General features: G+C 45.1%; 1 protein-coding gene across 7 annotated transcripts in view; it reads right to left on the reverse strand.

Annotated features, from left to right (window-relative positions):
* Positions 1 to 22382, reverse strand: part of UAP1 (UDP-N-acetylglucosamine pyrophosphorylase 1) — a 38946-nt gene extending 16564 nt beyond the window's left edge. For 5 of the 7 annotated variants that reach the window (XM_030302162.1, XM_030302161.1, XM_030302160.1 and 2 more), the window contains exons 1-4: positions 22209 to 22381; positions 13381 to 13710; positions 3102 to 3306; positions 626 to 801 (exon numbers count right to left, since the gene is read on the reverse strand). In XM_030302162.1, coding sequence (XP_030158022.1) covers positions 626 to 801; positions 3102 to 3306; positions 13381 to 13660 — 661 coding nt within the window. In that variant the 5' untranslated portion in view covers positions 13661 to 13710; positions 22209 to 22381. Of the gene's footprint in view, positions 1 to 625; positions 802 to 3101; positions 3307 to 13380; positions 13711 to 17323; positions 17382 to 22208 lie in introns of all 7 variants that reach the window. The other 2 variants (XM_030302159.1, XM_032591694.1) reach the window with 2 other exon arrangements.
* Between the last annotated feature and the right edge of the window lie 775 nt (positions 22383 to 23157).

Below are 23157 nucleotides of genomic sequence, written 5' to 3' on the forward strand. Positions count from 1 at the left end.
GTCTCCACAGTTGTCTTAGGACAGTTTGAGAACCATTACTATCAATAAACTACAATTTAACCTCTTATTTATGAAACAGCAAACGGTTCCCAATCTTTCACTATGAGAAGTAATGTAGCCACAAACTCTGCTGATGTAAAACTTACTGGGTAAAGACACTGAGTACCCCACACGCTGCCCAAGTTGCTCTCGCGGGCAGACGTTCACACTGTGAAAGTGTACCATGTCACCCGCTGGTATTTTCAGTTTTTTTAAATCATTACCAAATGGGGATACAATTTTAAATATGAATTAAACATTGATTTTTTAAATCCAAATCACTGGGGTGCCTGGGTGGCTCAGTCGGTTAAGCATCCGACTTCAGCTCAGGTCATGATTTCATGGTCCATGGGTTCGAGCCCCACATCGGGCTCTGTGCTGACAGCTCAGAACCTGGAGCCTGCTTCGGATTCTGTGTCTCCCTCTCTCTCTGCCCCTCCCCCACTCATGCTCACATGCGCGCGCACTCTCTCTCTCTCAAAAATGAATACACGTTTTAAAAAATTTGTTTAAAAGAAGAAAACCAAATGGAAGGACTTATGTTACTACCATTTCTAGTCACCCTTAAGTAAGCATGCTTACAAACCTGGAGCCATAGAAACCTTGTTCTTGTCTTCCAAAATAATCTTCCCATCAAAACTCATAGCAGGGAGCATTCCCTGCTGAAAAAAGATTACATTCTCTTTTTTCAAACCAAAGTACTTGTGCTTGGTGAAGAATTCCTTTGTAGATTCCATTGTTCTGCCACTGGTCATTATATACCTTTCAAGAGAAAAGTAGACCTTCTAAGCCATAGGGTCATGTGAATCAGGGCACAATTCAATCTTGTCTATTTTCTAAGCTAAAAAAAAAAAAAAAAAAAAATCACTGAGCACACTGCCTCTTTGTTCTGACCTCCTTCATCCTCTTCCTGGATAAGGGAGCATTAGCGGCTACCCATGGGGAATTTCTTCCAGTAATTTCATCAACCTTTACATGTAAAATACGTCTATGTGACAATATGACACGTACCTCCTGCAACAGAGAGCCTGTAACTGGTTTAAATAAACATTTTAGAACTCTGTGAAAGGTGTATTCTAAATTTAAAACTCCTATTGTAAATAAATAGGGAGAAAAGGGTAAATGTAATACAGTGTAATGATCTCTTTTGGTTCCTTTTACTAAAGTTTTGAAATGTAATCTGGGCTCTGCTCACCCTCCATTTAAAATCATAAAAGTGTAATTATACTCTCTGTTTTCACAAAAATCCAACCCCCACTAGTATGGCAAAGGAGAAAAAAACCCTATCTAAAACCACAATTAGTGACTATAGTAGCTCCTGCCCTTACTAGAATGTAAACCACATACATATAAGGAGGGATTTTTGTCCGTTTTGGTTGCTGATCTATCCCCAGTACCTAGGAGGAGGTATGCAGTATCTGTTGAATCAATAAAGAAAATGGTATAATTTCCCACCATACTAGGTATCTGTCTACTTAACAAATTATCCTGGGTATTTTGAACTTTGACTACAAAGAGGTGGCTAAATCACTCTGCAGCAGAAAAGTACAGAGATCCTGAGCTGTGAGGAAGAAGAGGGAAGAAAATCCAACATGATGGCGGGAACCAGGGCCTTAAACAGAATACCGGCCACTCAGAACACAGACGTCCCGCAAAACCCCCCGAAGGAATCAAGATGAAATAAACAGTTTATGGCCAATACTCATCTTGAGAAGAGCTAGCAAAGCTGGGAAATTTACCAACAGCCTATTTTTAAAGGCATCACAGAGCTACAGAAGCAACATGGATGGGAACTAAAATTCCAGACAGTGAGAATCTTTCCAAGAGGGGCTAAGGATACGCAGCTGCTGCCTTTTCCTGGGGGTATTTGCCGACTTGGGATACAGGCTAGTGGTAGGAACTCCAGCTTGGACCAGGCGGAAGGAGAGAGAAACCAACAGAGCTTTGGTCGGGTCACATGGGGCTAAAATAACAAGATCAGGGACTTGAGGGATCTCAAACACACAGCTGGTTTCCCCCTCAAAATGTATTTCCAAAGCTGCTCTGGGAAAGAGATTTAAGAGCCAAATCAAAAACTTTTACAAGGCAGAGCAGAATTTCCCATAGTCTCTTGGTGCTCAGGACACCGACACTGGCCAGGGTGAGCCCTAGAGCACAGCTTGCCAGCAGGCCCTGGGGATCCAGCGTGGCCCCCAGCAGAGATATCAGTGGGGCTTTCAGCTGGTGTTGTGTGGGAAGGGTGGGCTGTGGGGAGAGCGAGATAGCCTGGTACTTAAGGATAGGGGTTTCTAGACTGTGAGAACTCCTGGAGTGCCCAGAGCAGCGACTAAAAATAGACTCGTATCACATCATCATGAAATTTCAGATGCCATAGATAAGAAGAAACCTTAGATGCTGGCCGGGGGGTGTGTGCAGGGAGAGACCGGGAAACAGAATGGCAATGGACCTGTCAACAACAATGATGGAAACAACAGAGCAATACCTTCAAATTTCAGAGGGAAACGGATTTTCAATTAGAAATTTATACACAGCGGGGCACCTGGGTGGCTCAGTCATTTAAGCATCTGACTTTGGGCCAGGTCATGATCTTACGGTTCGTGGGTTCGAGCCCCGCATCGGGCTCTGTGCTGCCGGCTCAGAGCCTGGAGCCTGCTTCCGATTCTGTGTCTCCCTCTCTCTCTGCCCCTCCCTTGCTCGTGCTCACTCTCTCTTGCTCTCTCTCACACACACAAAATAAATTAAAAAAATTTCTTTAAAGAAATTTATAGTCAAACTACCAATCAGTATCAAGTTTCTTTTTCTACACTGAGAAAACCCAATGAGTCCCCAGAGGTACTCAGGTAGGGATATAAAAGTCGGAGATGAATATATGCTGTGCATTAAGGCTACAGTGATCATCTATCTAGTTATACTACAGATTACTTTTAGACAGTAAATTACAGCTCCTGGGAAAACCATTAGTAACAGGAAACATGTCTGCTTATGAATAAAGTCTACATGTATTTTGAATACCATAGACCGATATATGTTCACACACTCTCCCTTAATGAGGCATATCTTACCATGGAATGATACATTTGCTGCCATGGTATTTTTCAGCTAACTGTTGAAGCTTCAGGATACGCTCCGCCTGAATCTGAAAAAGCGTCTTGTGAGACGGCAAACCAACATCATACATTCCCTTGGGATATGCAACACCAAGTCTCGTCCCCTGCCCGCCAGCTAGAAGGAGAACTGCCACTTTGTTCTGAGAAATCTGGAAAAGTCCTGGAAAAGAAAACACTTGTATCACAAAACCTCCATAATTCAGCATTTAGGATTTCTCATATAAAAAGTAGCAGCAAAGAATCACCCTATTTGCCTAAGGCAAAAAGAACAAGAAATAATCATCAATAACTATAGCTATCTTATTAATGAAAACATTTTTACTATTAAAAAATTGTATAACCCAGAGGGCACCTGGGTGGCTCAGGTCATGATCTCACAGTTCATGAGTTCGAGCTCCGCGTCGGGCTCTGTGCTGACAGCTCAGAGCCTGGAGCCTGCTTTGGATTCCGTGTCTCCCTCTTCTCTGCCCCTCCCCCACTCACACTCTGTCTCTCTCAAAAATAAATATACATCAAAAAAAAAAATTTTTTTTTAATTATAGAATTCAACCAGACACCAAATAATGAATAATATGCTTTAATGAGTTAAAAACTTTTTTTCCAGTAACATCACAAGGCAAAGCCCAACAGAAGGTCTTACAAGTACCTGACCGCTTATTAGATGTGGCAAGTCAAGAAAAAGGATGAAAGAAGATACCCAGGCTTCAGGATAAATGATGATGGTACTAAATTACCTCCAGCCCTATAAATCGATCAGTAATAAACAATTAACTCATCAATGAGCATGCAAACTTACCAGACACACCAACCTCCAGTAAATGTACAGAAAAGAAACGCACGGGAAAGCAAGGCAGTATGGCGGTCAAGAAGGCAGGACACCTGGGTTTGCAACCTAACTCAACTGAAAAAGCTTAGAGGATCTGGCTGCAAAAAGGCAGCAGGAGGCTCTGGGGGGTGATGAAAATGTTCTATATCTTGACTGGGGTGGAGGTTACATGAGTGTATAAATACGGCAAAAGCTCCTAAAACTAGTGCATTTGATTGCATGTAATTATTAACAGAATGGATTAAGATGCACCCGTGTTGGAGGATTTTTAAGGGCCATCTACACCAGCTCACAAGAATGTGAAACTCAGAGTCTTTCTGTTGATGATTTAGCTCTGTTGCCTGCAAGCCTGTCAGTCTTCATCAGCTGAATACTCAGCAGTAGGTAAGAAACAAACATAACACCTGGATAAGAATATTATTCTCTGAATTAAAGTAATTCAAGATGGATTTAAGATCCAAATGCAAACACATAAAACTGTAAATGTTACTAACCACAGAGGCTCTCGGTTTGAATTTAAAACAAAAAAACCAAAAACAAAATCTTGCCCTCTGTGGTTTCTAAGAGCCATCTCATTATGCGAAGCCCGGACCAGGTCAGCATCACAAGGCAAAGGAGCTCGTGGGGGGAGGCAACACAGAAGCTGGGTCTCTGGGAAGCGAGAGAAGCCAGAAAATGCCAGATAAGATAAAGCAATGGTTGATGGGTTTTGTTCTTGTTTTCTGAATCTCACACTTGCCTTAAAATCCTCAGACCTGTGCACGAAGCTTGTCACTACCCAGAACTGCACACCGGCCCAGAGAGAGCAGTGGTAGCCAGCATCCATTATTATTATTTTTATATCCCTAGTGACGCAGGTTTGTCTGATTCACCAACTTTGTCTTTACGTTTCTGATGTATTAATGAGGCCTTCCGAAAGCTAATATGCTAGTATATCAAGAACGTAAAGAAATATTCTAAACAAATCCACTGTAAAATCCAAACTTTCCCCAGTCCTAATTCTACAAACTATCTTCAGTAGGAAATACGTATAACCTAAGGATAGGATACAGCAACTATCCAGCTATCAAAAAACTTAAAAGGACATTGGATATCCCCATAATTTTCACTTCTGATGTGAAGCTAACCTCAGCTACCCGAGACCTAATTTTCTCTCTTGCTTCCTTGCCCAGAGACAGAACTTTTTTTTTTTTTTTTTTTAATGTTTACTTTTGAGAGAGACGGAGACAGAGCACAAACAGGGGAGGGGCAGAGAGAGAGGGAGACACAGAATCTGAAGCAGGCTCCAAGCTGTCAGCACAGAGCCAGATGTGGGGCTCCAACTCACGAACCTGGAGATCATGACCTGAACCAAAGTCGGAGGGGCCGACTAAGCCACCCAGGCGCCCCCAGAACTGTCTTTTTATACTCTCCATGGCATTTCATTGTACCCTATCAGAGTCTGATAATAAGATCTGGAGTAACATGAGACCCTAACTAGTAACCGTAATCGAAGAGGTAGGTCTAATTTCCCCCACGTCAGAGATAACAGGCTCAGAAAAATTAAAGGTCTTGCCCAAGGTCACAACACTAGGAAAGCTGAATAAGGCTTGGAACCTCACCCCAGGCCTATTCGCCACGCACTACACTGCCCCCAGCCTCTCTCTTCACACCCAAACACTGAACAGATAGATACATTACAGCGCCGTAATTTTTAGGGTGTAAACTTCCCTTCCTATCTCTTTCTCGCCCTTCTCTTTTCCACTGAATTCATGAGAAGTGCTACTTTTTTTTTTTTTAATCTCTCTTACCTACCACCCCACAAGGAAAAACCGCAGGATCGAGCCCCACATTCTCCAAAATTTGCCAAACACTGACATCTCTAACAGCATCCCACATCTGTGTCCCCCTGAAGCAAGCACCACAGCCCCCAATGTAACAAAGACTGAGATGAAGTGAAGCATTCTGAAGGGAGCAGGGACAACACAAGGCAGGTTTGAAAACGGTTTTACATTTGGTTATTCCCTGAGCTATCAAAGAAACCACGGTTTCTAGGGACGAAATTTCATTCTGCTGTCACTGACCCAAAAAGCATTATTTTAATGAAATACAGGGCCATAATCCCTAACACCTAATTCTGTGGGTCAGATCTGCTGACTCTTGACTTCAGCTCAGATCATGATCCCACGTTTCAAGGGTTTGAGCCCCGCATCAGGCTCTGCACTGGAGCCTGCTTGGGATTCTCTTCCTCTCCCTCTCTCTCTGACACGTGTGTGCATGCTCTCTCTATAAAAAAAAAAAAAACAAAAAAAAACAAAAAAAAAAACTTTATTAAAAAAAAAAAAGATCTGCTTCAGAAGGCAGAACTCTTCAAACTGTAGAAAATGAAATACAGTACATACACAGCATTCTATGTTACCTCCAGCAAATCTGAGACTGGACCCTGTAATCCCATTAAGTGGGATAAATAAAGTTCATCAATAGTTTTGTGTCTGTTCGGGGTGCCTGGGTGGCTCAGTCAGTTAAGCGTCCGACTTTGGCTCAGGTCATGATTTCACGGTTCGTGGGTTCAAGCTCTGCATCGGGCTCTGCGCTGACAGCTCAGAGCCCAGGGCCTGCTTCAGATTCTGTGTCTCCATTTCTCTCTGCCCCACCCCTGCTCACACTCTGTCTCTGTCTCTCAAAAATAAATGTTGAAAAAAAAAAAAAGTTTCATGTCTGTTCAAGTTTGGTTTTGCTGCAAACCAGGCTTTGCACCATTTCAGAACTGCAGATAAATAACTTTGGTCTGTCGGAACCCTCACATACCTCCAAAGGTGTCAGAATCAGAAATATTTCTAAACATCTTCAAAAAAAGTCCCAGATAAATATTGTGGACACAGAGGCCTTTGTTCTCTTTGTCGTATTTATTTTCTTCACGGAGCACATGTGTTTTAAGTTGTTTCATTGTTAATGTGGCTCTAGTCCTCCTTTCTGATGTCTTTCTTTTATCTTCAGTCCCAAGGTCAATTATCTCCCTCAGCCACCTTGCCCATGAATGGTAAGAGACTGCTCCCGGAGCCAGCCCCAAGTCCCAGCCCCATGTCCCAGCTCAGGTCACCTGATGACCACCCAACACCAACCAGTGCTTTCCAGAGGCTCTAACCAGTTATCACAGTATCACGGTCTACACTTTTCTCTTCCCTGGATGAGTTCCCTAAAGCACTGCTTCATTCCAGTTCTCCAAAGTTTTCAGTTTTACAGCTCTCTACCCAGCAGCTCACAATGGCCTCCTTCTTTATTCAAATACATGCTTCCTAAGCCCCAGCCTGCCATGCTTTCTTCAATCTTTTTCCCGTCTGCAGACCTGATCACCCATCCCATCACTGTGACCGAAGAGCAGCACTGAGATTATGCCCGCGGGGTGTACGACTGTGGGTGGATCCACGTTCAAGCCTCATCTCCGTGGGACCACAGCTATTCCAATGAGTTACAACACAATCCACACGTATTTACAATAAACAGGTTTCTGCCTTAACCTTTTCCTGCTTATGCATCTCACTGATGAGCAGAGAAAAACGTGAGGACAGAAAGAAGCCCGCAGACCAGCTGCATTTCAAGAACCAAACGCAGCTACAGATGCTGAGAGCAGTATCAGACAGTGCGTTCGCTGGCTGAAGCCCTCCTCCACCTCAGCTGCGTCACTGCAATAAAAGTGCAATGTTTAAAAAGTGTGTATGGGGCGCCTGGGTGGCTCAGTCGGTTAAGCATCCAACTTTCGGCTCAGGGAATGATCTCGTGGTTCGTGAGTTCGAGCCCCACGTCAGGCTCCGTGCTGACGGCTCAGAGCCTGGAGCCTGCTTCTGATTCTGTGTCTCCTCATCTCTCTGCCCCTCCCCTGCTCATGCTCTGTCTCTCTCTGACTCTCAATAATAAATAAACGTTAAAAAAAATTTTTTTAAGTGTGTAACACATAAATTAGTATCTGTCTTACAATGACAGATAAAATACTGCTTGAAATTAAGCGGGCCAATAAAATTAGGTAAGCTGTTTAGTTACGTGGCAAGAATACCTGATTTCCAACTGTTTTTGTCACAGCAAAAATTTTACGTGGGCACCGCTGCACCTATCGGAAAAATGTTAATTATTAATGTACTTAACCCATGTGACGATTAGGAAATTATGAGCTTCTATCCCCAAACTTCTTCTGCAGAAATATAGAAAAAAAAAGGAGAAAGTACAGCCCTATATCATCTTTCCATCCTTCTATTGCAGGGCATTTAATGACTTTCCCACAGAGGGGACCTATTACAGACCAAATCAGAGGTTTAAAAAAAAGAAAATCAAGCCTGAACGAGCAGTTTCCAGGGCTGGAGGACATCTCTCTCCTTGGAGAGTCAGGTGTCGTAGGCCCAACGGCCTGAGAACTTTTCCTGATAACATTTATAAGAAACAAAGAGCAGGGTGTACAGCAGCCTGAAATAGGTCAAACGCTTCCTGGATAACTTCCGGCTTGGACTAGTTCCTCTCACACACTCTGACTTGGGCACGCGCCCGAAACAAGGAGGACGGCACAGGTGCAGGCGAGGCACAGCACCTGCCAGAACTTTCCATCTAAACTGTCAGCACTCCCAGGACGATGAGTCAGGTAAACAGGCTATTCGACAAGTAGAAATAAAGGAAGACTATCCAAGAAAGTTACTCGAAAAGATATTTTAAGTCTTTAACTTTTCAGAATAGTAAAACTATTACTTGGGAGATTAACCATTTCCCAAAAATGTCAAGTACAAAAAGCAGACTAATAAGGGAAACCGCTATTTGAACCAGTTTTAGGTACTGGAGGATTATTGTGAATCTCATTAGGAATAAGAATAGCATCGTGAGTAGTAGGAGAATATCTGTATACACAGAGATAAATACTGAACTCAATCAGGGCAAAAATAACATGATGTTTGAGATTTCTCTTAAAGTATTACAGCAAAGAAAAAGAAAAGGAGAGATGGAGGAAGAGTAGCAAAATTTTGGTATTAAACAAGGTGATACATATATGAGAGTTCATCATACTGTCTTCATCTCTAAATATTTGTTTCAAAATATGCTTGAAACTTTTCATGACAAATCCATAAACAAGCCACAAAATTATACACAAACCATAATCCCAATGTGTGTGTGTATATAAGAAAATACAATCAAATAATACTAGTGAGTATTTATCTCTGACTTGTGGGATGGCAGAGATTTATATTTTTTCCTTTATAATTTTTAGTTATTTTTCCAATTTCTCTAAAATAAGCATGTTGCTTTTAGTCTTTTTAATGTTTATTTATTTGTTTTGAGAGAGAAAGAGTGCAAAAGCTGGGGAGGAACAGAGAGAGAATCCCAAGCAGGCTCCATGCTGCCAGGGCAGAGCCCTACGTGGGGCTTGATCTCATGAACCGTGAGATTACGACCTGAGATGAAATCACGAGTCAGCCGCTTAACTGACTGAACGACCCAGGTGCCCCAGTACGTGTTACTTTTAAAATAAAACAAATCTACCAATAATATCACTGCAGATTCCAGAAAACATAGGAGGTAATGTTATGAATATATTTTTCTGAACACAGTGCTACAGTAGAGAAGCACCATTCAGATTAATTTTATAAATGTCTCACAGGCAAAAGAGGCCAATACTAGATATTAATAGGCTATTATAAAAGTGGAAGACTGTTTTGTGCTCGGTATAAGCACACATTTCTTTGATAAAGATGATTCTTTTAATCAAGCAAACATATTTTCTCAATGTATCTTTACTAAAATGACATTCTCATAGAAGTTTCTAATTACTTCTCTCTCCAGATCTCAGCTTTGTAAAATAGAAATTTTTCCGTTACTCCTCCACATTCCATTTTCTACAACTGGCCAGAACGCCTTAAGAATTAAATTAAAGGGGGGCACCTGGATGGTTCAGTCAGTTGAGTGTCTGACTTCAGCTCAGGTCATGACCTCATGGCTCCTGAGTGCTGGGCTCACTGCTGTCAGCTCACAGCCCGCTTCAGATCCTTCGTCCCCCACCCCCTGTTCCTCCCCTGCTCACATGCTCTCTCTCAAAAATGAATAAACATTAAAAAAAAAAAAAAAGAATTAAAGGGGTGCCTGGCTGGCTCAGTCAGTAGAGCATGCGACTTTTTTTTTTTAATGTTTATTTTTGAGAGAGAGAGAGAGAGAGAGAGAGAATGAGTGGGGGAAGGGCAGAGAGAGAGGGAGACCCAGAATCCAAAGCAGGCTCCAGGCTCTGAGCTGTCAGCACAGAGCCCGACGCGGGGCTCGAACCCACAATCTGCAAGATCGTGACCCGAGCCGAAGTCGGACGCTTAACGGACTGAGCCACCCAGGCGCTCCTGGAGCATGCCACTCTTGATCTCAGGATTGTAAGTTCGAACCTCACACTGGGTGTAGAGATAATTTAAAAATAAAATCCTAAAAAAAAAAAAAAGAATTAAATTAGAATCCGATCTCTCTTCAACAAAAAGCACAGTGGTCACTTATGTATCGATCCTTCAGAAATAATTTTCCACCCTAGGTGTGAAAATGTCCATTTTCGTGTCAGTAACCACCAGACATTCTGAAAACACTGTACAATGCTTTAATCTCCCCCATCCTAAGGAGGGGAAGCAGGGGGCATTGTCTTTGACACAACTGCCAGGATCTTCCTCCTATCTGAAATATAATGATTAGAATCTCCCCAATGGCAACCAATCTCTTCCCCTTGATAACTTACTGCAAAAACTTTACTTTGTGATCAATTTGCACACACGTGGAAGTTTCTGGCTAGTGAATGAAGAGCGACAAAGTCTCCTTCTTCACCCCTACTGTTTAAACCACAAATAAGTATCGTTCCCTTGACAGTCAGCCAAAAGGCAGTTTGTTTTGTACCTGCTTGTAGTGTAGTTGGTTGCAATAGTTCCAGATTTCAGTTTAAATGGAACGTCATATGTGTAGACTACTAGTCCCACGGATTCCGGCAAAAAGATCATAAAGCAGACTCCAGTTATAGGAGGCTTTGATCGCTGCCCATGGTCCCCATTACATAAAGTCAAAGCTCTGGCTTTTCCATAAAAGTTACTTGGAAGACTTCATCCGCGTAAAATCACAAGGAGAAATCTAGGCAGCTGGGACACCTGAGGGTATAAAGAGCCCCGCGTGACTTCTGCTCCGTTGTAGTAGCCTTTTTGAAACCCGGGGATGGAAGCAGAGGATTAATGAGCCCAGGATTGGTAAGGGCCAGAGGATCACTACAGCTCCCCATTCAGAAGGATCCACCAGGAAGTCACTCTCTCACAGCCTAGTAGCAGAGCCCGATTCTAAGAAGAGAGGTTAGCCAACACAGAGCACTTCAGATCTAAAAGGGCACCTCCTAGAGATCACCCAATTATTTTCAGTATTTTCTAAATAAAACTTCGTGTAAAGACTCAAATACATAAAACATGTCAAAGGAGAACTGCTCTTAGTGGGGAGATGAAGGCGTTAGAGACCAAGCTGCTTAGTATCCATTCCCCACCCCCACCCCCACCACATGAGAAGTCTCCCCAGCAGTGGAACCCCTTCCAAACACAGTTTGGAAATCAGTGAATGTGTATGCCCAGAGAAAGATATGGAGAGGTATACAGAGGTTGATGATGGCAATCATCTTTCTTTTTTGTGGGGGCAGGGAATGCCAAAGAACGCAAGACAAAATAGGGGTGCCCGGGTGGCTCAGTCAGTTAAGCGTCCAACGGCAGCTCAGGTCAGGAACTCGCGGTTCGTGAGTTCGAGCCCCGAGTCAGGCTCTGTGCTGACAGCTCGGAGCCTGGAGCCTGGAGCCTGCTTCAGATTCTGTGTCTCCCCCCTCTCTCTCTGCCTCTCCCCTGCTTGCTCTCTCTCTCTCGATCTCTCTCGATCTCTCTCAAAAAAAATAAACATTAAAAAAAAATTTTTTTAATAGCAACAGTATGGTACAAGTACAGACTACAAGACTGTATCTACAATATTATTCCACATCTATAAAAGTAAATATACATATAATCAAGTACTAGGTGGCAATGTGAGCAAATAAAAACAGATTTGATAAGATTTAGGGCAATTTCTCTGCAGTGTTTCTGTTATTTTCATATTTTTTTTGCAATAAAGTAACATTTTTTAAAAAGGAAAAAAAAGTATCAGCCCCATCTGTTCATTCCAGAGTTGAGGAAATGAGGTTTGACAAGGAGCATGTACAAACACTCAAGGGCCGAGCTGTACCATGTCGTCAACTCTTACTCACAGAGGGGCAGCGGCCTACAAAAACCACAGCTCTTAACTCCACCAAAAATGGCACACTTCGGCTATTCTGCCATTCTGCAAGGCAGAAGTAGAACTAGCTATGGGGACAGACGTTATGATACACTTTAGGAGAAGAAACACTGAGACGATGCAACAAACATTTATCAACCAACGTGTGACTGCAAAACCCCGTTCTAAATGCGGTGTGACGTACACGGGCAAGGAGGACACGGGCTGTTCTTTACGAGTCTTCTATGTAACGTCGAAGACAGACATAAACAGCTCGTAATCTAAGAAAGAATGGAAGCAAAGCGAAACACAAACAAGGAACTCCAACATGACTCGCTGAAGAAGAAGTCATGATCAAGGAACCTTAAAGAATGAGGACACGTTGTCCATACGGCAGAGCCACCACACTGCACAGCACAGCTCGGGGAGATGGCCTTTCAAGGTGACCCAGCCACAGAGAAGGGGCAGAGGCCGGTCCAAGGTGCTTCTTTTTAGAAGCGCAAGCAAAGAGCAGGAAAGACATAACATTCAGGGAGAGGTGAATTATTTGGTCCAGCTAAGATGTGTGGGACAGGAGGCATGGATGGAAGTACAGGAGACCAGGATGGAAATACAGGCTAGGGAAGGTTTTTAGAGTAAGCCAGCATAAACTGAAACATTTAACTTGTGCTTCAGGATGGGAAATGTAGAAGAAGCATGGAAATGAGCAAAGAGACTAGAGGCACATCAACATTTGAATGAGAAGACCGGGGAACAGCAATGAGAAGGGGGGTGGGGATGACGCTGCAGAAGTCTGGGCAACATCATCTGTCACTTTCTGATCAGTCACCTGGTTGAAGGGAAGAGGAGAGTCCAAATAATAATTACATGATCCGGCTACTTTAATACCGCTGGTGTAGCTCATTACAAACTTACTTAATGTATTTATTTATGTTTATTTATGTTTGAGAGAGAAAGACAGCAGGAGAGGGCAGAGAGAGAGGGACAGAGAGAAAATCCCAAGCAGGCTCCATGCTGCCAGCACAGAGCTCCACGAGGGGTTCGAACTCACAAACCGTGAGATCACAACCTGAGCTGAAATCAAGAGTCGGAAGATTAACCAACTGAGCCCCCCAGGCGCCCCTCATTACAAACTCTAAAATGAACATTCCATGCCCATACCTTCACTCTCCCAGGCTTGCAGCCGATCTTGGTCCCTGGTGGCACTGCCCAACACCTCTCGAGGGACAGGCTCCATGCGGGCATCCATTTTCTCTTGCTGAGACGACTGGTTAAATCCTTCAATGGCCTTCTGGAAAAAGAAGTTCAGCTCCTCAAAGTTCATGGCCTGGAGCTCTGCATAAAGCTCTACCTGTTGGGCTTCATCCAGCTCATTCCAGAACTGTAGCAGGTGTTCCTGTCCAGCTTTGGACAACCTGACTTTGAGATCATTAACATTCATAATGCTCTGGTGGTGGTGAAGACAGAGGTATAATCTCTGGGCCTGTAAACCTACAAGAAAAGAGGAATCAACAGCAGGTCAAAGTCCAACCTCAAAACCAGAGCTTTTCCTACTACAAATAAGTACATTAAAGAACACTTGATATTAAAGAAGTTAACTTCTGCCTTTCCCTCACAAGATTTGTGACAGATCCAACTTGTAAAGAGGTAAACAAACATTTCTCCAAAGAAGACATCCAGATGGCCAAGAGACACGCGAAAAGATGCGCGGCAGCACTCTACATTGGGGAAACGCAAATCAAAAGTACAGTGAGATATCACCTCACACCAGTCACAATGGCTAAAACAGAAAACACAAGAAACACAAGTGTTGGCGAGGGTGAGGGGAACCCTTCCTTGTGCACTGTCGGTGGGAATGCAAACTGGTGCAGCCACTGTGGAAACAGTATGGAGGTTCCTCAAAAAGATAAAATACAACTACCCTATGGCCCAATAATCACACTTCTGGGTATTTACCCAAAAAATACAAAGCCACTAATTCAAAAGGATACATGCACCCTTATGTTTACTGTAGCATTACCTACAACAGCCAAATTATGGAAGCAGCTCAAGCGTCCATCTACAGATGAACGGATAAAGGTGTGGTGGGGCGTGCGTGTATACATAAGTATATATAATGAAACGTTATTCAGCCATTTGCAACAACATGGATAGAGCTAGAGAGTGTAACACTAAGCCAAATCAGTCAGGCAGAGAAAAACAAATATCATATGATCTCACTCATATGTGCAATTTAAGAAACAAAACAAACAAGCAAAGGGGAAAAAAAGAGAGAGACACACACAAACCAAGAAACAGGCTCTTTCTTAACTGAAGAGAACAAACTGATCGTTACTAGAGGGGAGAGGGGTGAGGGGATGGATGAAATAGGTGATGGGGATTAAGGAGGGCACTCACTGTGGGACACCTGGGTGGCTCAGTCCGTTAAGCATGTGACTTCGGCTCAGGTCATGATCTCGTGGCTCATGAGTTCGAGTCCCTCAGTGGGTCTCTACTGTCAGCTTAGAGCCCACTTCAGATCCTCTGTCCCCCTCTCTCTCTGCCCCTCCCCTGTTCGTTCTACCTCTTTCAAAATAAATAAATAAACTTAAGGGGGAAAAAAAGGAGTGCACTTGTCATGATGAGCACACGATGAGTACAGAATTATTGAATCATATCGTATGCCTGAAACTAATATAACACTGAATGTTAACTATACTGGAATTAAAATTTGTTTAAATAAAAATAAATGAAAAACTTGGAAGACAATAATCATTAGTATTACATACCAAGTACTGCACTAAGAACTTTACCTATGCGGTCTCATTTGATTTTTGCCAGCTATACAACACAGGTACTGTTATCTTGATTACTTTACCAGGGAGGAGACTGAGGCACAGAGAGGCAACACAACAAGGCCAACAGGCAGAGCAGGGATATGAGCCCAGGCGGATTAATTCCAGGGTACACACTCTGACTAGCCCACTCAGTTGCCCCTGACCATGAGCTCCCACTGAAAGAACACCTGACTTCTTAATACACCAACTGTTCTCCTTTTTGCACTAATGATGGAAATGATTCTGTTGTATTCAGAATATAATAAAATTCAAGATGGGACTACCTATAATCATGAAAAATACGTTTTATTTCAATAACAACTTCTAGAGAATTTCTCTACTAAGAATTGAACCCTAAAGGGACAAGCAATGCACACATATCAACAGATAAGACCATGTAACATATATAGCAAAATGTTAAAGTGCGTAGTACTAAACAAAACCAGAGGAAGAGGAAATATTTAGTCTACTTGCCTACTACAGATAAATGCAAGAGAAGGCAGGCATTGTCTAGAAAGAGTTCACAAAGGACGCATGATCAGCTGTATCTCAAGGGCTCGAGCAGATTACAGATAAGATGAGAAAGCGAGCAGGACAGGCATGTGTGACAGAGCAGTAAAGAAGCTGGAGCTTTCTGCAGAATGATGGGAAGTATGGAGGGCAGGACTAAACCACGAAAGCCTCAACCCAAGCAAAGGGATTTAGACCTAACAGTAACAAGATGCCAACAACAGATTACTCAAAGGGCAGTGTCACCATACTTCAGAGAAAGAGCAATAGCATAAAATAGATGGTAAGGAGGGACAACGAGAAGCAGGAAAACAAGTTCAAAGACAATCACAGGGACAGAAGGCCAAAGATCTGAACCAGACTAGTTGCAAAGGAAATAAGTGGAAAGGGGAAAACTTTGAGGGTCGCTGTAAAGAATCATCACCCCCTTACAACTGCTTAGAAGTGAAGGACGGGAAAGACAGGTACCGAAGAAACAGCCCGCTATCTTCTACCTTTAGAACAGTGGTAGGTAATGTACATGGTAGTTCAGAGCAATATTCTGGAGTTCCGCTCAGTTACTTAATGTCCCTGGGCCTCACCTGGGTTAATGACGGAATCTATCTCATCAGGACTCTTAAACCAAACACCATTTACAAACTCAGATGAAGACAACCTCCAGTAGGGTTCCCTGAGGTGGCGATCACACCGCCTACCGCTCGCAGAGCGCTTATGACGGTACAATACTAATTGCTTTACAGATGCTTATGCAGTTAACCCTCAAAACAATGCTAAGGTACAGCTACTGGGATTACTTTACAGAGGAAGTACTGTGCCACAGAGATAACTTGCCTGAGGTCCCAAACTAGTGAAGTGATTGAGCCCGGATTCAAACCCTGACAACCTGATTCTTAAATTCACACTCTTAACCGTTATGCTATATGGCCTCTCAGGAGAAAGACTGTGAACGTGAGCGTGTGTGTGTGTGTGTGTGTGTGCGCGCGCGCGTGTGTGTGTAAAAGGGGAATAGTGAGAGAGAGAGTACATTATTTGTATTTTATTCAGAAATACAGACACAACTGATGTTCTGACATCTCACTTTGCAGAAAAGAGTTCACAAACCAATAGCGTGGAGAAAGAAAATGCACAGGACAGGGAGATGAGGAACTTCACAGGATGAGTAAAGACGTCAATTTAAAAAGCATTATTACATAAAAAGTCATTGGTGTTGGCAATCGGTATTGAGCATGTTAACCCAAACCAGAAAATTCTCAGCAGCCAGTGCCCACTCCAGAATAAATTCAGGAAAGGTATTATCATCCCAAAGAAGACAGTCGCATAGCCTCTATAATTTTTTCTTTAAATAAGGTGCCCTCTCAAAGTGAACCGAAAGACTGGCTTCCTGATTCTTCTTATAAAATCAACTTCAAATTAGACTAGCACATAAGATTGAGTGACTTATATTCCCCACTTTTATTTGGGGTTTGTTGTTTAGATTTACTTCAGGGATGTAATGTTTCAAGGGTGAAATGAATGGTACTACTTACGAAACGCACTCTACGAGTTACCAACAATTCCCAATGAAATTAAGGCTTCCATATGAAACAAAAATGAAACCTTATTATCAGGGTAGGACACAATTCTACCTGCTGTCACCTAAGACCTTCATCCTTACCCCCAAGTACTTCCTTTAGACTCTCCTATGTACCGAAATCTCACTCAGCCTTAAAGGCCTGCCTCACATACTCTAGCTTCATTCAAGCGAATCTTTATTGATTAAGGAATCAAACAGAACTGACTTTTATTCCTCTACTGCTTGGGCCAAGTCATAGATAGCTTCGACTCTGTTATCTGAATCTGCAAAATGGGAATAATAGAGTTTTCTTCACCAGGTTCGGAGGCGTAAGTGAAATTACAACCAAAGAGAAAACGAGGCTCAAAGAGATTAAGTAATTTGCCCAAGGCTACTTACCCAGTAGGTAGAAAATCAGGAATTTTAACCCAGATAAACCTGACTCCCATGCCTATGATCTTTCCATCAGACAATAATAACTTCCATACACAGAGGAAAGACAAAGAATTCAACCCAAGGTCTCATTTAAGAGGGTCAGTGTAACTGGTAGAAACTGGGCTCAGTCAGCAGGGCTGAGTTCAGACCCCCGCGCCACTATTTCCTAATTCTGTGACCTTGAGCAAGTTACTTAACTTCTCTGTGCCTCAATTTTTCTCTTCTGTAAAATGAGGATAAAAATAGTACTTACCTCTAAGGTTAAGAGGATTCCTGAATTCAAATGAAAAGCATTTAACACGTAAAAAAGCCCTCCGTGAATGTCATCAGCTACTATTATAAAAGCAAAACTGCGCTCCAGACCACCGACTACAGCCTCCAGAACTGGAGGAGAGCTGCTGAGTCGGGCACTGTGGGAGAAAAAGAAGTCTGCCAAAAGTGCAAGAGGTGGAAGAAACTCCAGCCGGTGGGAAGAGCACGAAAAACGGCTCTGGTAAATAACCGTATTCAAGGAACAAGGCACAGTGCTGGGAAATGGGCGGATGAGGCTGAACTTGTCTCAGTGCTACTTCCACTGAGACAGATGACGAGCCTACCCTCCAAGGAACAGGCTGCTGCTGAAAGTTTCTTTTTTTTTTTTTTTTAATTTTTTTTTTCAACGTTTTTATTTATTTTTGGGACAGAGAGAGACAGAGCATGAACGGGGGTGGGGCAGAGAGAGAGGGAGGCACAGAATCGGAAACAGGCTCCAGGCTCCGAGCCATCAGCCCAGAGCCTGACGCGGGGCTCGAACTCACGGACCGCGAGATCGTGACCTGGCTGAAGTCAGACGCTTAACCGACTGCGCCACCCAGGCGCCCCTGAAAGTTTCCTTGTCACACGCAAAGATACATCAGTAGACAGTTTATGGAGGAACATTATTTCACGGTCACGTGCCATCGTTAATTCCCTGAATAGTTAACGAGCACTCACTGTCTGCCAGGCGCTCATGTAGGTGACACAGACACGGCAATGCACAAGGTGACAATGCGCATGCCGCGTTCCAGTACGAGGGACAGGCATAAAACGTCAGGCAGAAAGAAGTGGGCTAAGGGGTGAAAGCCCAACAAGGTGATGGAGGGTATTTTAAATGGGGTAGTTGGGGAGGACCTCTGGGACATGTGACGGTCCGTACGAATGAAGAGAGAGCAAGCAAGTCAGAATCCTGGAGAGGAACATTCTAGGGACAGGAAGCTGTAACTGCAGCAGTTGTAAAACAGCAACGTGTGACATGTACATGGAACAGCAAGGTCAACGCAGCAGGAGCAGAGTGAGCCCCAGTGACGGAGGCGGACGGACACTGAGCAGATCAAGTAGGCCCTTGGGGTCAAAGTAAAAACTCTGGGTTTGAGGAAGCCACTGGGGAACGTGGAGGAGGGGAGCATCACGGTCTGACTGAGGCCTCAGAAGGATCATTCCATTCCTAGGTGGGGGGAAAGACTAATAGACGGCAAAAGTAGAAGCAAGCAGATGGTTGGTGTCTCAAACAGCCGGGCGTCTGATTCCGGCTTAGGTCATGATCTTGCTGTTTGTGAGTTCGAGCCCCACATCAGGCTCTTATGCTGACAGCTCAGAGCCTGGAGTCGGCTTCAGGGAGATTCTGTATCTCCCTTGCTCTCTGCCCCTCCTCCCACTCATCTCTGTCTTTCTCTCTCTCTCTAAAATAAATAAATATAAAAAAAATTTTTAAAGAAACTTCCACAATAGTCTAGATGAGATGACACTGGCTTAGAGCAGTGATGAAATGTGGATTCTAACCCTACAGGATTCGGTAATGGATGGAATGTGGAGACAGAGAGAAAGCTAGGAATCCAGGAAAGAGTGGTGGTGCCATTTGCTGAAGTGGGGAACAGTAGGAGCGGGGCAGGTTTAGGACTAGGTGCCTAGAGTGGGGGAATCAATACTTCACTTTTGGTCACGTGAAGTTCAAGATGCCTATTAGACATCCAAATAGAAATGCCGAGGAGACAGCAGAATGTAGTAGTCTAAAGTTCAGAGGTACTACTGGAGCTAAAGATAAAACTTCCAAGGTCATCACCATACATGATATTAAGTTATCAAACGAAAGAGATCCCTGGCAAGTGTAGACGGATTAAAAAAAAAAAAAAAGTTAGAAGACTGAGCCTTGGCCACGCATTAGGATATTAAACGGCATTTCTGTTGATTGATAAAAGGTTTCAAGAGACAGAACACCATTATTTTTTAATTAAAAAAATACATCATGTAGAGGCACTGGGTAGCTCAGTCGGTTAAGCTCAGGTCATCTCATGGTTCAAGAGTTTGAGCCCCACCTGGGGCCCTGCACTGACCATGCCAGAGCCTGCTTGGGATTCTCTCTCTGCCCATCGCCCACTCGCTCGCTCTCTCTGCCCATCCCCCACTCACTCGCTCTCTCTCAAAATAAACAAATTTTAAAACTTAAAAAAAAATACATCAAGTAAACAAACAAAAAAACCAGACAGTTGAGAGAGTTTTACATCAAACCATTTTCCAAGGAATGGGGGCCTTGGTTGCATCTATACCACGGTATTTAAAGGAGCTCCAGATTTAAAGGAACATACTGTAGTGGGAAGATCAGGGAACCATGTAACTGAGGACCTGGGAGTCTTAGTTCTTGGTCCCTCCCCATCATTTGATCCTGTGTAAATCGTTCCACCTCCCTGGGTACACATTTCCTCATGAAGACGATAAAACCAGCCTTCCTCACACACCCTCAAAGGAGAGGCAAGATTGGAGAGACCTCTGCCTATTAAAACACATATGCAAACATAATATTATAACATTTTAAGATATAAATCAATCTTTTCCTAAAAAAAGTCACTAGACAGCCATCCACCTTCAGATGCCTGGGAAAAATGGATCCATGCAAATAAGACAACTATAGGTTACATTTTCCCCCCTATAGGTTAAACTGTGATCCCTGGCCTTAGACCACTGGTGGTCTGCAAAGGTTGACAAGATCACAAGTGCCAAGTTATAAAACTGTGTAAATGCTCCCGACAGAACAATCATACTTGGGTTTTGAGTAAGAATAATTTATCCATGGGTTTTTTGGAAGCAAAAAAATAATCACAAAAATAGTAGCATTTTCCCCAATAATTCTGGTAAGAGAGAAGTGTGGATGTGTGTGTGATGGTAAGCAGTCGTAAATACAAGAGTTAGACCAGGATTTTTATTTTGACAAGCAAAGTCTGAAAAAGGTAAGGATCTGCTGTAGAAATTATGACAGAATTTGGTATATGCCCATAGCCTAATACATTTGCATCAAAAACAATGACAAATTTGGTAAAACTCTGCCATTATCAAATATACCTTTATTAGAATTTATTTTTTTTTTAATTTTTTTTTTCAACGTTTATTTATTTTTGGGACAGAGAGAGACAGAGCATGAACGGGGGAGGGGCAGAGAGAGAGGGAGACACAGAATCGGAAACAGGCTCCGGGCTCTGAGCCATCAGCCCAGAGCCCGACGCGGGGCTCGAACTCCCGGACCGCGAGATCGTGACCTGGCTGAAGTCGGACGCTTAACCGACTGCGCCACCCAGGCGCCCATAGAATTTAAATGCCACTGTGAAAGAAATTCCTCTCCTTCCTGCGGGAAATTCCTCCAGGTCTTCCTGCCCCTATCTCCGCTGCTATATTTTGCCCCCCAAAATTGATAAGTAAACTTCTTAGAACTTTAGAAAAACAGCCTTGGACTTGAGCCATAACCACTGAATCCTATAAATGCTTGGCGGCACACCCTACGGAGTCTTTCTTAATCCCAGCTAAGTGAGCCAACTCACCAACAGTCAGGGTACAGAAACTGCCTTCAGCTTCCTGTAAACCCCTGGTCCACACCTAAAAATTTCACCTTAAAAGTCCTTAAACGAAAAGCACTGCAGAATGACATCCTATTACCATCATCGCTGCTACCTGATTTCACGTTTCACAAACGGGGCACAAATAAACATAGAAGAGCATCAGGCCAAACTTAATAAAATCTTCAGGAAGCCATATGTTCAGCACATGTGTGCTCTCAGCCCTCCAATCCCCACCCTCCTGCCTGGCCAAGCCCGGGGAAAGCCCGCAATCTCCACCCTCTCCCACTACCAGCATTCAAACCAGCCAACCAACCAACCAACCAAAAGGGGCAAGCAGGCTTTGTCCCCCCGCTCACGTCCCCCCGCAGGTGTCTCCACTCCTCCCGTCAACGCCCTCAGAATTCTCTCCCTCTCATATGCCAGCCAGCCCGCCCCCTTCCCAGCGGACAGTTCCAACGACCGCTTGTCCCCACCCCGCGGTCCCCGAGCTCGCCGAACCTGTCCGCAAGGCCCCGGCCGGAGAACCTCAAGGCTCCCGCCCCCCATCCAGGTGAGGCCCACTCCCCGCGGCTCGACAAACCCCCGACCGCAAGCACTGCCCCATCCGGGTCCCCCCCCAAAGCCGGGGGAGGGGCGCCCTCCCCAGCGGGGTCTCCGAGCTCGGGAAGCGCCTGCGGGGCGCGCGGGGCGGACTCCTCCGCCAGGGCCAGGTTCGGGCGCGGAGCACCGACGCGGCCCCGGGAGCGTGCGCGTGGTGGGGCCGGGCCCCCGGCGTCCCCTCCAGGCTGGCGGGTGGCGGGGGAAGGAGACCCGACTGGGCGGGGAGCCGCTCACCTCCCTCAGCGTGATCGCGGCTCCGCCCGGCTCCGGCTCCGTGCGGCCACTCCTCGGCGTCCCGCGCCAGCTCCGAATATATACCCTCATCCGGGGGGCCGGGGCGGCGGGGCGGGCCGCGAGCTGGCCCCGGGGAGCGCGGCCCCGGCCACCCCGCCCCTCTCTCGCAGCGACGAGTGGCTGCCGGCGCCGGGAGGAGCCGCCACCGCCCGCCCGGACACGTCAGCGCCGCGAGCGTCGGCGTTGACGCCGGCGCCGGGGGGCGGGGCCTGGCCGGAGGCGGGGCCTTGCGTCAGCATTCCCTGGCCCAATGGGGACAGCGCTGGGAACCCGGTCCGCAGGCAGCCTCGCCCCTCGGCGCGCAGCGGGCGGGGAGAGGTGTGCGCAGCGTCAGCTGTGGGACGTGACCGGAGCCCCGGGGCTGTCGCTCACGCCCTGCTCTGAGCGCCCTGGTGTCACCGGCTGGTCCCGCGAGGTAACAGCCCGCGGCTCCTGGTCCTCGCCTGGCCCTGGCTCGGCCGCACCCCGTAAGCACAAGCGGATCGCGGAGTTGGGCGGAGAGCGGTGTCATCCAGCAGCTGGTGGATTTCCGACCGCCCGTGCGGCGGGTTGCGAAATGCGGACGTCGCTCCGCACGGACCCTGGAGGGCGGACCTGGGGCACCCTCCGACCTTGGGCTGGCCTTGTTTCGTCTCGGGTTCGCCGGATGCCCGGAAGGGCCCCGACTGGCCTGCTGCTTTATGGCATTTTAGGTCCCCAGCGCGGGAAGCCAGGCCCGCTTACTTTTGCACAGTCACGAAAAGAGAGGACTTAGGTAATGAAAAGCGCGCTAGTGAGAATGAGCCCAGGCGTCCGTTTTGTGTGATGGTGCACTCAACCTCCTCAGTATTCGACACGAAACTGTTGGTTGCTGGATGACCTTCATGACCATTGCACGGCCGCCGTTTAT

This window comes from Lynx canadensis, chromosome F1, assembly GCF_007474595.2.
Source record: "Lynx canadensis isolate LIC74 chromosome F1, mLynCan4.pri.v2, whole genome shotgun sequence".
Taxonomy (NCBI): domain Eukaryota; kingdom Metazoa; phylum Chordata; class Mammalia; order Carnivora; family Felidae; genus Lynx; species Lynx canadensis.